Raw genomic sequence first — 13175 nt, 5'->3', positions numbered from 1 at the left:
GAGTGATTATTCCTTGTGCCTGGCTGAAGCACAAGGTATTCCATGGGTTGTGGAACTAGAAAGTGCTTCCAGATTTGGTGATGAAGGGAACCCACTGACAGCATAAGATGGCTCTGTCAGTGTACAGCACACATGTATCTGCACTTCTTACCTCTTTCTGTGATGAAAACCTCAGCTTCAGCATCGTCCTTTCCATAGAAATGGAAAATAAAGGGCTTAGTAAGAAATGGGATATCAAGTATTCCTCTAGTACCCTAAAGGCAAGTCTCAAGCTTGCCACAAAATACAATGCTGTAATAACTGGGAGGATGAGGGTTGAAAAGCATTTCAATAGGTAAAATGAATTGTGATTTTATTAAGGCTCTGATGTGGCTAACCCACATCTTGAGATAACGCTCTGCTGATTTTTATATTTTGAAATAAAATTTTGTTATTAAAAGTAATGGAATCTTTTTGTGTGTATCTCAGCTGTAATAGAGGATTATGCTGTGTGTTCAACCATTAGTACTGGAATGATCTAGAGAAGAGTTTTGAATATGCCCCAAGTACACTTTTGGCAACAGAATAGCATCACATATCAGAGAGAAAGTGTTAGATTTCCATTACTGTCTGCTACAAAAATCTTTTGAAATTGTAAGTAAAACTCTAAGAGAGAAGTATTTATATAAAAATCGCAGCTATTCTCTTTATACTGGGTAAAGCAAAAGTTCTTTCACAGAGGGAAGGTAAGAGAAGAAGATAAATAAATGTAGTGACAAAATAATCCAGTGTCTCAAAAGGCAAGAAAATAAGATTGCAGACCTTAGAGTGGTGGAAGCTACACAGGCCATAATGGGACTGCTGTTTCTGCAGGCACTGATTGAGTAGAAGCTGTCAGGGAAGATGTATGAATCCCCAAAGCACTGCTTGGCAAACAAATGTCTTAAAATTATTTCTGACACTGCATTATAATGCAAATTGGGAGGAATGTGTTACAGTGTCTGTTTAAATGATACTGTCTTAATAAGGACATCAAAGTTAGTCTTGAATATTCAGAGCAGGAAATCACTGAAAGCTCCTTTCCAGACCTTGATATCTTCAAATATGCATCAGGAGCTTTAGACTGACATTGTAGAGTAGTTGAATTTTAGTTTCTTTTTTGTAAGCTGCAAAGTTTCTGTTTTGGTTAAGTTGCAAAGTTTTTTTTTGTCAAAGCCAAGAGAAGCGGTTCCAAATTTACCGGTTCTGATTTTAAAAAAAAATTATTTTGTCATATGTACTGCATTTCAGTCATAAATAACCTCATAAAGAAAGCTGGTTTAGGTTGCATGCATTAAAAAATGACATAAAGTAGTTTGTCCAGTCACTTAGTAGTAATTGAAGTTTATAAATAGCTTGTTTTTATCTGAATATTAGTTTTCACATACATATTTTCAGGACAGAGTTTAACTGATTTTTTTTTTTAAACAGAATTATATTGTCTTTGTTGTTAAGAACTCTGCAGGTTACTTAATCAGACAAGCCAGCACTTGCACTCAGGTATTGAAGTCCCAGTAAGACTATTTTGGCATTCCTGTTTTTCATTTTTAAAAGGTTCAAGCATAAGGAGTTCAGACACATTAACATGGGAATAAAAGGGAGATGGACCTTTTGTGTCATAAAATATCTTTATTTCCTTAAGAAGTGATACATATTCAGGTGAAGAATCACAGGAACAGTGTGAACTTTTGCTTATTGAGGGAGCTCCCTGCATGTAATTTTCTACCTCAAAATCTATTTCTTAGAAGCTCCTTATCTCTGCTCCTAGAAAGCGAGGAAGTAATGAGAGTTTCCTCTCACAAGTACCTCCAGGCAATCCTTGGCCCACATTGTGGCAGCCTCAGCCATGCTCTTGCTGGCTCTGCCTTTGAGTTGAAGGGGAAAATTAACATTATAGCTTCATTTTTAATGAAAGAGTGGAGGGTGATTGCCTTTGGTGTGTTAGGATGGGATATATTCTATACCGGGTATGTAGTGTGTAATTGCATTAAAAGGGAGAATGTGCCATAACCAACAGACACTGGAGCTTGTCAGTAAATGCTGCTCCTCTGTGCTTTACTGACTTCCCTCTGTACTGCAGTCTCATTCTGTATTTTCCATCTTTCCAAAAGTATCTACCTTAAAGAATAATGTTAATAATAATTAAAAATATCAATATCTATTTTTTCTTGCTATACTAAAAGAACAGGCTAGGCAAATGCTAGAGATGTATGCTGTTCTTAAAAGCATGCATTATGTACCTTAAGGTATTAGTTTGAGATTATTTTCTTTTGATTTTTCAGCAGTGGGCTTTATTTTTCAAGTAGCAATTTTTTTTCTTTTGTTGCTTGTAGTGTAGAGCAAACATATCTGTGTGCAGGCAATCTCTATGTTTTTAAATACAGTTAAAAATAAAATTCCACTCCTTTTCCTTCCCCTGCTTCACTCTCAGATCTAGGTTTAAAGGCACAAAACTGATTTCTGGGCTAAACAGATGAATGGGGATACAATTCAGCATCATAGAGTCACCCTAGGACATATGGACACTGCAGCTGGTCTGGATTGTTAAATATTCTTTCTCTTTTTGCAAATATGATGTTAAGGTTTGTCTTGTCTTGTATAATCTAATGAGAGGATCAAGGGAATTAGATGCAGGGAGTAGGCTGGTTTCCTATTTTTCTTGAACCTGCCAACATTTTCAGGCTTCAACCCAAATTTGTGTTTGCACTGTCTTCCCCCTCCCTCCAGTATGTCTGTGGCTGGGAAATAGAAGTGAAAAATCACATATTGTATACATTTAAAAAATATTTTGCACTGAAATGAGTTTCTGGGCTGAGAAGGCATTTGTTTTCCATTGGAATTAACTATTGGGACATCCTCCATTTCTGTTTTCTGTTGTTTTTAAGGGCTTTCTGTGCTTTTAAACTTCCATAAGTGTGTTGGACAGGAGTGACTTGGTGTTACTAATGGTATTGAACTTTCTTCCTGGGCAACTCCCTCCTCTGCTTCTTAGGGTCATGGCTTTTTTAAAATACAAGATTAAACCTATTTCTGGATTAAAGTAATCTACCTGTAACATTGCTTTTAAATTTTGATTTTATTCTGAGCTGCAGATAACCCTGGGTGCTGAATTACATTCTAGCGTGACTGTAGCAAACAGGGAACTCTTGCTGTTAAAATGAGCAGCTGAAGGGCCATCTACCCTCTAGTTCATCTGTATTAAATTCAAGTGAAGTTTTCAAGTAATGCTCTTCCATTCTTTCTCCAGGAGATGTTGAGTAAAGGCAAAATAACAAAGAGAAGTATTTAAGGAAAGTAATAAACATTGTATCTAATAGTAAAGCTATTATTCTAATTATATATTATAATATCTATTCTATATATACTGTATATTCTAATATCTAATATTAAAGCTATTAAATATTAATCCTAACGATGTACTTGCCAGCAGGTAATACAAACTGGAACTGCATTTTACACATCTAAAATCAAATCCAGTGGACAAAAAGAGATGTAAGCTGTGTGTCAGTTTCTGTATCTTATATTTTGGATGACATTTTCAATATTCAGCAGTGCATTTGTCAGTTTTATGGCTTTGCTTTCTGTCTCTGAGTGGAATTTGCTATAGCACAGCTGAATAGCTGGTTGGAGAGAGACACCTTTGCCAAGTGTCTGAGCTTTGGGATAGCGAGGGAAGTTTGATATTTCCCCTATTTCACATATGTCTCAAGTAAGATAAACTGCAAAGTGTGATTTTAAAGGTATTTTCTTGCCAGTATGAGGCTATCACTGTTCTTTTTAATCTCCTTTGTGGTGATTTCATTAGAAGGGGGCTGTGCCGAGTCATCTTCTCACAGGAGCTCTTGTTTTCAGTAAGGCAAAAATGAGATCAAATTTCTGCTCTGCCTCACATCTGATGCCTTGTGTGCATGCTGGCTTGGTGGCTTTTGTTGTTTGGGCTTGGTTGTTTTGGTCTCAGACTTGTGCTGGGGCACTGAGTTCCCTTCTCAGGGTGCTGGAGCCAGGAGTTCCCTGTGCACCCACTTGTCTTGTAGGTGTCCAGGTTCACCTGGAGCACAGCTTTGGAAGTGCTCTGGGATTTAATCTGGGGGTTTCTGTAGCACTTTTCCTTTCTGTGAGAGGCAGGAGGTACAAGTGCCTAAGGACAAGGGATTGCACCCTCTGGTCTGCTTTCCACGTAAGCATTGTGAGTTTCCCTGGTACTTGAATGATTGCTGCTACTAAACTAAACATAACCCAAAGAACCCCCCAGAAAGCACCAAATCAAAATAATCAATCAACCTTAAAAACTGATGAGCTGTAATGAAGATTTACCCAGAAAATAAAGTAAAAAATGAAAAAAAAAATTACTTAATAGTTAGTAAAGGAGTATCATTACATGGAAAGGGGAAAAAAAAATACTTATGTAAAGTGCTTGTTTTCTGTTTCTGTTTTATTCTGTATGGGTGCCTAGGAGAGCATGGTTATTTGAAGAAAGTAAAAGAAATAAAAGTACTTACTTCTATGTCCAGTGTTTATTGCAGCTAAATTTTGCTCCCATGTAAAAATGATGCTTCAATCTGAGTGTGAAGCTGGGAAATGCATCCCTCACTTGTGTGAAGCATAAACCTGATAATTGCCTTGGCACCTGAGGAGGGTGGTGAGTGCAGTGGGACTGGATAACCTTTTGCAGATGGAGACCTGAATTTGTATGAAACTATTGGATTGAAGAATGCTTTGAAAAGAAATGATCGTGAGAATAACGATGCAAACAGATGTGCGAAGGGTCCATTCCTGACAGATTTAATCTGAGCTAACAAAAAGGAGTTGTAAATCAAGGTTGAGGTATTTTAGTAACAATGAAGTGCAACGACTCAACAGTTTTCTTCCAGAAATTTTACTGGACAAGTAAAAATCTTCTATTAGCCCAGCTGATGCAGCTGAAAAAAATCAGATTAGTACTTGAGTCATTTAACTTCCATTGTCATACACACTTTTTGATTGCATTATTACAGCAATGACAAATAATAACTCTATACAGGATATCTCATTTAGAGTAATAGTTATCTTTTCAATGAAAAATACTTTGGGGGAACTCTTTTCCAAATTAGTGTGTCAAATTAATATTATTTCCTAGCAGTGATCACTCCATTGTGCAGTTCACTATGACAGTGGGAGTGGGAAATCACTGTGATAATCAGTGCTAAGGGCCAAGTGCTTTTGGAGCAGTGCATAACAAAGTACCGAGTAATGGGAATGTTTCTTCAGTAACTTATCTGACATTTCAGGACAAGTAACAACTTGCACAACTGTAACAAACTTCCAAACAAGAGCATGCAGAGCTTGGTAGCCATAAGGGTGTTTGCCATGCTGGATGTATTTTTGATATGTGAATTACATGCTGTGTAAATGCATCTGTTGAAAAGTTAAATTTTATAAAAAGAAACCTTAAGGCAGTAATCTCTCAGATTGCCGTGCTTGTTTAGGATAAGCTTATGTAAACTGAAGGCATATATGCAAGGCTTTTTGAGATAAGAATCTACATTCCAGCAAGCAGTAATTATACAATAAACAATTAACTGTTCAAATAAATACAATGTTTTTTATTGAAAGACAGATTCATTTTTGAGGTTGCGGTTGCATTAACTATGAGCTGGGAGTTTGTATCTAAAAAAAAAAAAGGCACCATCATATACTTGGTGCCCAGCATTACTAGAATTTTGAGGTTCTAGTAATTAACACTGTTTCTGAGTTCTGAAGTCTAGAGGTTATTTTGTATCCCAGTGCTAATTCTATCACACTCCTTGTTACAAAGTCTTTGTCCAAGTTTGGTTTACAAGTTACTTTTATCTTCCAGAGGATTCTGCCTCTGGTCTGCAGGCTTGTGTTACGGTGTCTCGTGGTATTTGTGTGTACTGTGCCTGCCCTTTACCAAAAAAAGGTGTTTATTGTACAGGAATGAAGAGGGGAGAAATTAATCACAGTCCTGAACAACCAGAATAAATAGAAATTTAAAATAAGCAAACAAAAAAACCCAAACAAATAAAAAACCCTTGCAACGAATTTTTTTAATTTTCAGGTGATTAATTAAAGTTCATCCACTTTTTGCTGATGACCTTTTGCTTTTACAATTAAATAGGAGGAATGAAGTGAAATTGCTTGATATACTGTACTGGGTTTAGGGTCTTGCCTCATCTGGAAGAGCTTTTGGTGCCAAGTGTAGCCCCGGTTGCCTGAACACCACCAGAGTGCCTCTCACCTGAAAATACAGAATGGGAAAAGGAAGCTGTGCTGCTGCAGGACTTTAGAGTTTGCCTTTAAATTGTGTATGAAAGAGAAGTCAGCACCACATACTTTTATATAGGTAAAAGTTTTAGGTAAACTTGCAAGAAAATCTAAATACAACCTATTGCTGTTGCAGGAAAGTTTCCACAAGCTCGGCATTTTTGTTAGTGAAGATAATTCTTGTGAGCAATCTGCCATGCTTCAGTTTAGAAACTTATTTTCTCATGTAGTGCTTTATTATTTCTTAAAAAGACCCGAAGAAAGCTTCATGTCCCTGAAGTTCTATGTTTAGGGGTTTTTTCCCCAGCTATGCAAGTTTGTTCAAAAACCCCAAACTACCTTAACCTTAATGGTTTTTTTTTTTGTGAAAATACTTGCACTTCAATTGGCTTTATTATTTGCATAATGTTTTATGTGCAGAACACTGTAGCAATTTTTTTTTTTGTCTGGAAATAATAGAAATTGTTTAATGCTGTAAATAAAAAAAATAATCTACAGTGTCATGCAATCATGTCTGCCAGTTGTCCATAGCAGTGATGCAAATAGTTAGATTTCAGTCAGCATATAATAGAAATCAGTTGCTGATGCATAGAGTTGAACTGCACAAAGATCTGTCCTCTCCAGCATAAGCACAGGGATCTGCTGACTCTGAATTTAGGTTTGGCAATTCTCTAAATTGCAATTACTGCTGTGAAAGGTGTTAAAGTGCTAGACAATGTGCACAACTGAGAAAAGCAGTAGCCGAGGTTCTTTGTTTTTTCAAAAGATTTTGGTTCATTCTTTAGGCTTGTGCTGTAGCCTGGCATGCTCACTATAGAGCATTGCTGAAGTGGAAAATACATCCCCTGATAGTGCATCTCAGGCAGGAAAGTCCTGCACAGACAGGCTCTTGCTGCTTCATGATGTGTGCAGGTCACAATGCTCTAAGAGGCTCATCTGCCTCTTAATGAAAATGAAGCAAAGCCAGCAGTGTTGCCAGTTTTTATATTATTTGGTGTCTTCTATAAAAGTTTCCCATGATGTCATGGTTCCTGGCATGGAGAGTTTAATTTTTCCTGGTGCAGAGTGCCTGCCCCTCATCCCCAGGGATGAAAGATAAGGGAAGTCTCCCTTGGAGCAGGCAGCAGGGAGGGCTGTGGCTTTTCTTGTTTGGGTTGTTTTGGCATTTGTTTACACTTGAATTTTGAAATTGAAGCAGTCTCACATGTGCACTGGAGTAAGTAGCAGCTACCCATAAACTTGGTGTCCAAAAGCAAGAAAAGAAACAGGTAAATGGTTTCTTGGTGGTGCTGGCCTTCATTTTCTTCCATTTGACAGGTGGTATGCAGAGCTGAGTCTGGGGAAGCTTGAAAGTTTGGGGTTTTGTTTTGCTTCTCACTCTCTTTTCTGCTTTTTAAACTGGAAATCATTAGGGCTTTTGGCAAGTTCCTAAGGTTGCTTGGTGTTTAGATTGCATTTGTTTCTTTTCTGCATTATTGGTTTTGCATGGACCCAGACAATCTATATTTTATGTGTGCTTCCATTAAGCCTGATTGAAACATCATGTTAATTTAGGTGACTCACTTAAAAATGTTAAATAAAAGCTGTGAATCATTAACTTGCATTTAATGCTAGGAGGTCTGAAGATGGATTTGTCACTTGGTAGTGCTTTCACTGTCAATTTTATTAAATTGTACCAAAAGTACCAAAACCGTTTTAAAAACTATTGCTCCTACAGCTTCCTAGTCATTTCAGCCTTTTAATTAAATGAGGTCCTGTAAGTTTCAATGGAATTAAAAATGGAAATGTTAAAGTGGGCATGTATTCATAGTCATCTGCTTTGCAGACTTGCTATCAGTAAATCATTACAAAAAGTGCCCAGTGAGTGTTTCTCACAGTTGAACTCTGTCTTTCTGACCTAGACCTTTATAAACTCTTATGTGGTCAGCTTTGATTTTTGTAAGGTTTTTCCCCACCCTAAACCCTTTGGCTTTTTAGGTTTCAATAGTACATTTTTAATCTGCTTAATATTTTTTGTGATATTCTAGCACAACTAGATCTATCTGATCTTGGGCTTTTGTTTCCCTGTCTTTCTGTAACTTCTTGGCTTGTGATTGATACTTCATAACTGTTCTTTGTTTCTATAGGTGTACATTTTGTTAATAATGTTTCATTTCTTCCTTAGTTTAAGCTATGGAGGAGGACATTCATCACATTCAGAAACAGACCTTCACAGACAGACATACACAGCTTCTCATCAGCTTCCTGGATACTCAACTACACAACATCCTGCTGGTAACTGTCCTGATCATGAGAATACTGCTTAAATAGCTACAGAGGAAAAAGAAAAAAACAAACCAACTGTTATGTGATTTAGATTAAAGTCAATGAATTTTATAATCAAAGGGAGTTTGTCATATAAGTGGTGGCAATTGGTATTAGAATAGCTGAGTGTGTAGCAGGAAGGTAACAGTTGTTAGCTTTTTATCAAAATGTTGTAAGTAGAAAGGAAACTATAAAGGGAGGTTATGCTTGGAATCTTCTTTTTTGGAAAAGCTGGACTTATTTTTTAAAATACAGCTTTTCAGGATTTGGCCTATGTATGAGGGCAAAAGTTGTGTACCTTCAGGCCAGTGGCAGAAATGCTGCCAGCTCCTCCAGGCTAAAGCAAACAGCAGAACTGATGTGAGCTGGAGCACTCTGCTGCTGTACTGCCATGTGCACACCGAGACCCTGCTGGGGAAAAGTTAAAATTCATTTAAAATGTAGCAGTGGCTCAGGCTGTGTTACAGCTGCACTGGGGTCTGCCTTTGATCCTGATGATATCCTGTCTCTGGATCCCCCAGAAGATGGGGCTTGACCTCTTCATGCTCACTTTGCAACCCAGGTTCCAAAGAAAGGTGTGTGAGCTCATGTGCTGGCTGAGTCTGTATCTCCTGGCCAGGTCCTTCATCAGGGTGATGGAGGGGTGGAATTGCAGTCTCAAGACAATCTCAGTTATTCACAGCTCTGGATCTCACCAGTGCTTCCCATTGAGCCCCCTGCTATGGAAAGGTCTGAGCAATGGGAAACACATGGATGTGTTTGTTGAAACAGGGAATGCAACCAAAACCCCTTTAGTTTATAGATGTGTCCAAACTTCCATAAGCTGCCCAAAAGGGAGAAACTGGATATAGAAAAGTTGGACATGTTTCAGGAGGAATTCTGAATGTTTAACCAAGTGAAAATAGAACAGTGAATCTTCAGATAAGGGAAGCATTTTACTGGTGTAACCTAAGTACTGTTATAAGCATCATATTTGACATACACTTAATAATAGGTTTTAGAATGTATACTGAAGTTTCAATTTACAGTTGTAACACTGCATAACAGTTAAACACAGAGAAAATCAATGTACTTTACTTTGCTAATGTTTCATAAGGTGGGGTTTTTTAGTGAATTATGAACATATATCTGTTATTTCATTTTGCTTCTTTGAAGTTCATCTGAGTTATCTGTTTTGTTTAATTTCTCTCTGCTATCATCCAGGTCTTTCAGGAATATTTGATACCAGTATGCACAGTGCTGGAGGTAACACTAAGGAAACTTCTTCAGTTATGAATTTTCTCTCTGCTATTGAGTCTCGTACTGCTCAGGCAGTCTCTTCAGGATCTACCCTTTTACCACAATTCAGGGCTCCTTCCTGGCAGACAGGTGAACATTTTCTCTTTAAATAAATTTTGTCATTGTTATATTGAATGTTAGGGAGAATTTGAAACAAAAATATTCTGACTAACTGAAAAGGCTGCATGTTTTCTACCTCTTTTACATCTCCATATTTAAAAATTTCAATATCAATGAAATTATGTTAGCAAAGGATTTATATGAGCAGAAGTTCTGGTTGTTTAGAAGGAATTTAGATACGTAGGATATTATTCTGTCTGACAAGTCAAATTTATATCCCCAGCTTTGTTTGGAATTAGTCTCACTAACACTTCAAGCATTTTCAGGCACACTACCTGTACCTCCTAGCAAATCTTTCACTCTCAAACTCTGTTCCCTATGACAGTTTTTCTGTGGTATTAGTACTAAAATCTATGGGTAGCTTGGCCCCTTTATACACAAATAATGAGCAAGGTGTTCCCAAAAAGAAGGTCTGAGGTGCATGTCAGATAGAAATAAGGGATCTAATTTACAACTGAACAAACGTGCCATCTCTTTTGGCAGACTGACTGCCTTCCACAAACCTCCCCCATCTGTCAAGCCTTCTGTGCAGAGCAGGAAACTGCAGATTTTGAGCTTGCTGTAGACAGTCACACCAAGATAAGTGTTGCTACTGCATCTGTGGGTAGCTTCAAGTTCTGGTTAATCTTATGGAGTGATTGTGCAGCTGTGCAGTGAATTGGTTCTATTCACTGATCTAGCAGAAAATGTTTGAGTGGCTTTTTTCCTTTGGTGGGATGGTTTTCCTCTGTATCAGCAGGCTGATCTGTGTCTCAGTGCAGCTGTATGATTGCTGTTCTGATTTGGGGAGGAGACACAAGGTAGCCAGAGTGGAGCAGTCCTTTTGTTGACAGTTTGCACTCATTCTGTTAAGGGTAAGGTGCAGCTGCATTCTGTGAAGAGCTGCTCAAAAAGTTGAGACTAGAGACTGTGGCTGTTAGCTCACTATTGACAAAAACAGATATGTAGGAGCACAGATGAAGATGCACACTGCTAATCTGGCAAACAACCTTAATATAAAAATCAGATGTGAGTTTAGAGTTATGATGACCCATCCTCACATCAGAATGTCAGCTGGGAAGAAATAATTTTCTCTTTGTCCTAGCATTTCTCCATTGCAGCCTGCCTAACAGTGAATTGTGAAGAAGGGGGAGACATGCTGTGGGTCAGGTTTGATGTTGGTACCAATGATTGGGAGACTTCTCAGTACTCATTACTAAGAACTCATTAGTAAGCCCATTTTTCATTATTACAGTTCTCTGAGCTTTCTGTTGTCCTTTAATACTTTTGCTGCTTTTCTGTAACCCTTGATCCTCCCAAGTGTCTATTGAGAGCTTTATCTTCACAAACTTCTTTGAGGGAAAGCAAGAGCTCTTCACTCTGCAAAGTGACCTGTTTTCAGAAGGGTTTCTTACTTTGAGGTTTTCTCCAAACCTCCCACTGCTGATTTTGGGGGGAAAAAAGAAGAACATTGTTATATTTGTCCTTCCAAATGTTTCTTCGATCTGTGTTATCAGGGTTCTGATTTCTTAGGGTAGTGAGGGTGTGTCTGTGCATGCAACTTAGTACCTTTGCCATGCCTTTTGTCTGCTTCTGAACAAATATTGGAATATAAAGCCCAGCAGTTCTGTCATAGTAGTGCTCCTGTGACAGGCTCTTGTCTGGTTTAAGAAGTTATGGGTATTTGGAAGGGTTTTGATTTATGGAAGAGAAAGGTAAAATACAGGTTAGATGAGAAATGAACATCTGCAGTTAAAACAGGTTTAAATTCTTCCCTTTCTTTGAGGCTTCCAGATGGCCCTTCCTTTGTGTTAGCAGTAGGGATCAGTAAAAGAGAACCCAGCTGTACATGATGTTGCAGTTTTTTAGAATAGGGGGGGAAAGTGCATTATCACACTGATTGTGCTTTCTCACTTAGAAAGACCTTATTGTTGACTAAGGAAAAATACCTTGGCATTCCTTCACTATCACATCTCTTCATATCAGTTTGTCTTGGACTGAAAGGGAGAAACAAAGAATTTATTTCTCAGCTTCACCTGAAACTTCAAAAGCGATTGTACGATTAAGTTGCAATCAGCTTAAGAAGACTTACTGTATTGTAAAATGAAATTTTTTTTAATTGAAGTATTTGTTTCAAAACAAACTTTATTTACTGAGAGTTTTTATTTGTTCTTGAATGATGCTAAGCTAAAAAGTGTTTTAAGTGTGCAAGAAGAATCTAGAAAGGTCAGATCATTTCACAAAAAATTTAATTTTTGTTAAAATGCAAACTGATTTGCATACCCTGGTAAATTTCCCAGAGGAAACTGATTCCTTTGCAAAAATTTTAAGCTTCTCTGGGAATAAACTTGTCTTCTTCGCTTTTCTTGGTAGACTTTGGAAACAGTACACAAACTTCACCAGTGTCTGCAAGTTACAGGGTGAAAAGCAAGGTGAATGATTACAGGGTTACAGGGTGAATGATATGGATCACTGCTCTAAGTCTCAAAGCTTGCAAGGGAGTTTCATTCTCCTGTTTCAGCTGGAGTAGTGTATTCTGTTGAGAAATCTTGTTTAAGCCAGGGTGTCATACCAGTGGCTGGATGCAAATAAGAAATATGCTTTTCATTTGGATAGTTGTTACTGCACCATGCAGATAATTGCTGTCTGAGGATATTTGGGACATACTCTCACTTCAGAAAGCATACAAATTATATTTACTGCTTGTACTGAAAGTCAAACTCCTCCTTTAAGAAAATGAATTGCTGAGTGTATAGACCATTAGCTATTTCACTGTATGCTCTGAAATGTTTCCCATAAAGTGTTATAAAATTATTGGTGAGGGTAACTCCAGGAGATGGGATTGCTTCTTAAACTGTGTATGTATAACAACTGCTAAGGTGTAATTTTGCCTTTTTACTGTTTATTAAAGGTGGCCAGGGCTTTTGATCAGTTCACTATGACGTCCTTTTTAAACTGAAATAAAAACTAATAAAGAACCTTCCATTTCAAAGTAGAATTAATCTTGTACAAGCATTTTAATCAACAATTTGCATCTTAAGGATATGAGGTTTTCCCTCAGCAATTCACTGCAGCTATAGAGTTTGGCATTCTAAAAAACCCTGCATTTCCGTTTTGAAAATTACCCATGATAAGTGCCTCCCTATGTATGTCTGGGTTTTTTAAAAGGATGGTGATTCTAAAGAACATTGTATTTGTAAGTGCTGTAAGAG

At 37.6% G+C, this 13175-nt stretch overlaps 1 protein-coding gene across 1 annotated transcript in view; it reads left to right on the top strand.

The window, feature by feature from the left end:
• QSER1 (glutamine and serine rich 1) overlaps window positions 1-13175 on the top strand; it is a 44365-nt gene that overhangs the window by 8145 nt on the left and 23045 nt on the right. The window contains exons 2-3 of the mRNA XM_071455289.1: window positions 8447-8556; window positions 9790-9954. Coding sequence (XP_071311390.1) covers window positions 8447-8556; window positions 9790-9954 — 275 coding nt within the window. The remainder of the gene's footprint in view (window positions 1-8446; window positions 8557-9789; window positions 9955-13175) is intronic.

This window comes from Agelaius tricolor, unplaced genomic scaffold (assembly GCF_023055355.1).
Source record: "Agelaius tricolor isolate 1412-34295 unplaced genomic scaffold, bAgeTri1.0.p SCAF_46, whole genome shotgun sequence".
Classification (NCBI taxonomy): domain Eukaryota; kingdom Metazoa; phylum Chordata; class Aves; order Passeriformes; family Icteridae; genus Agelaius; species Agelaius tricolor.
Note: the sequence above shows the minus strand (reverse complement) of the source record. Positions and strands in the feature narration are given on the sequence as shown.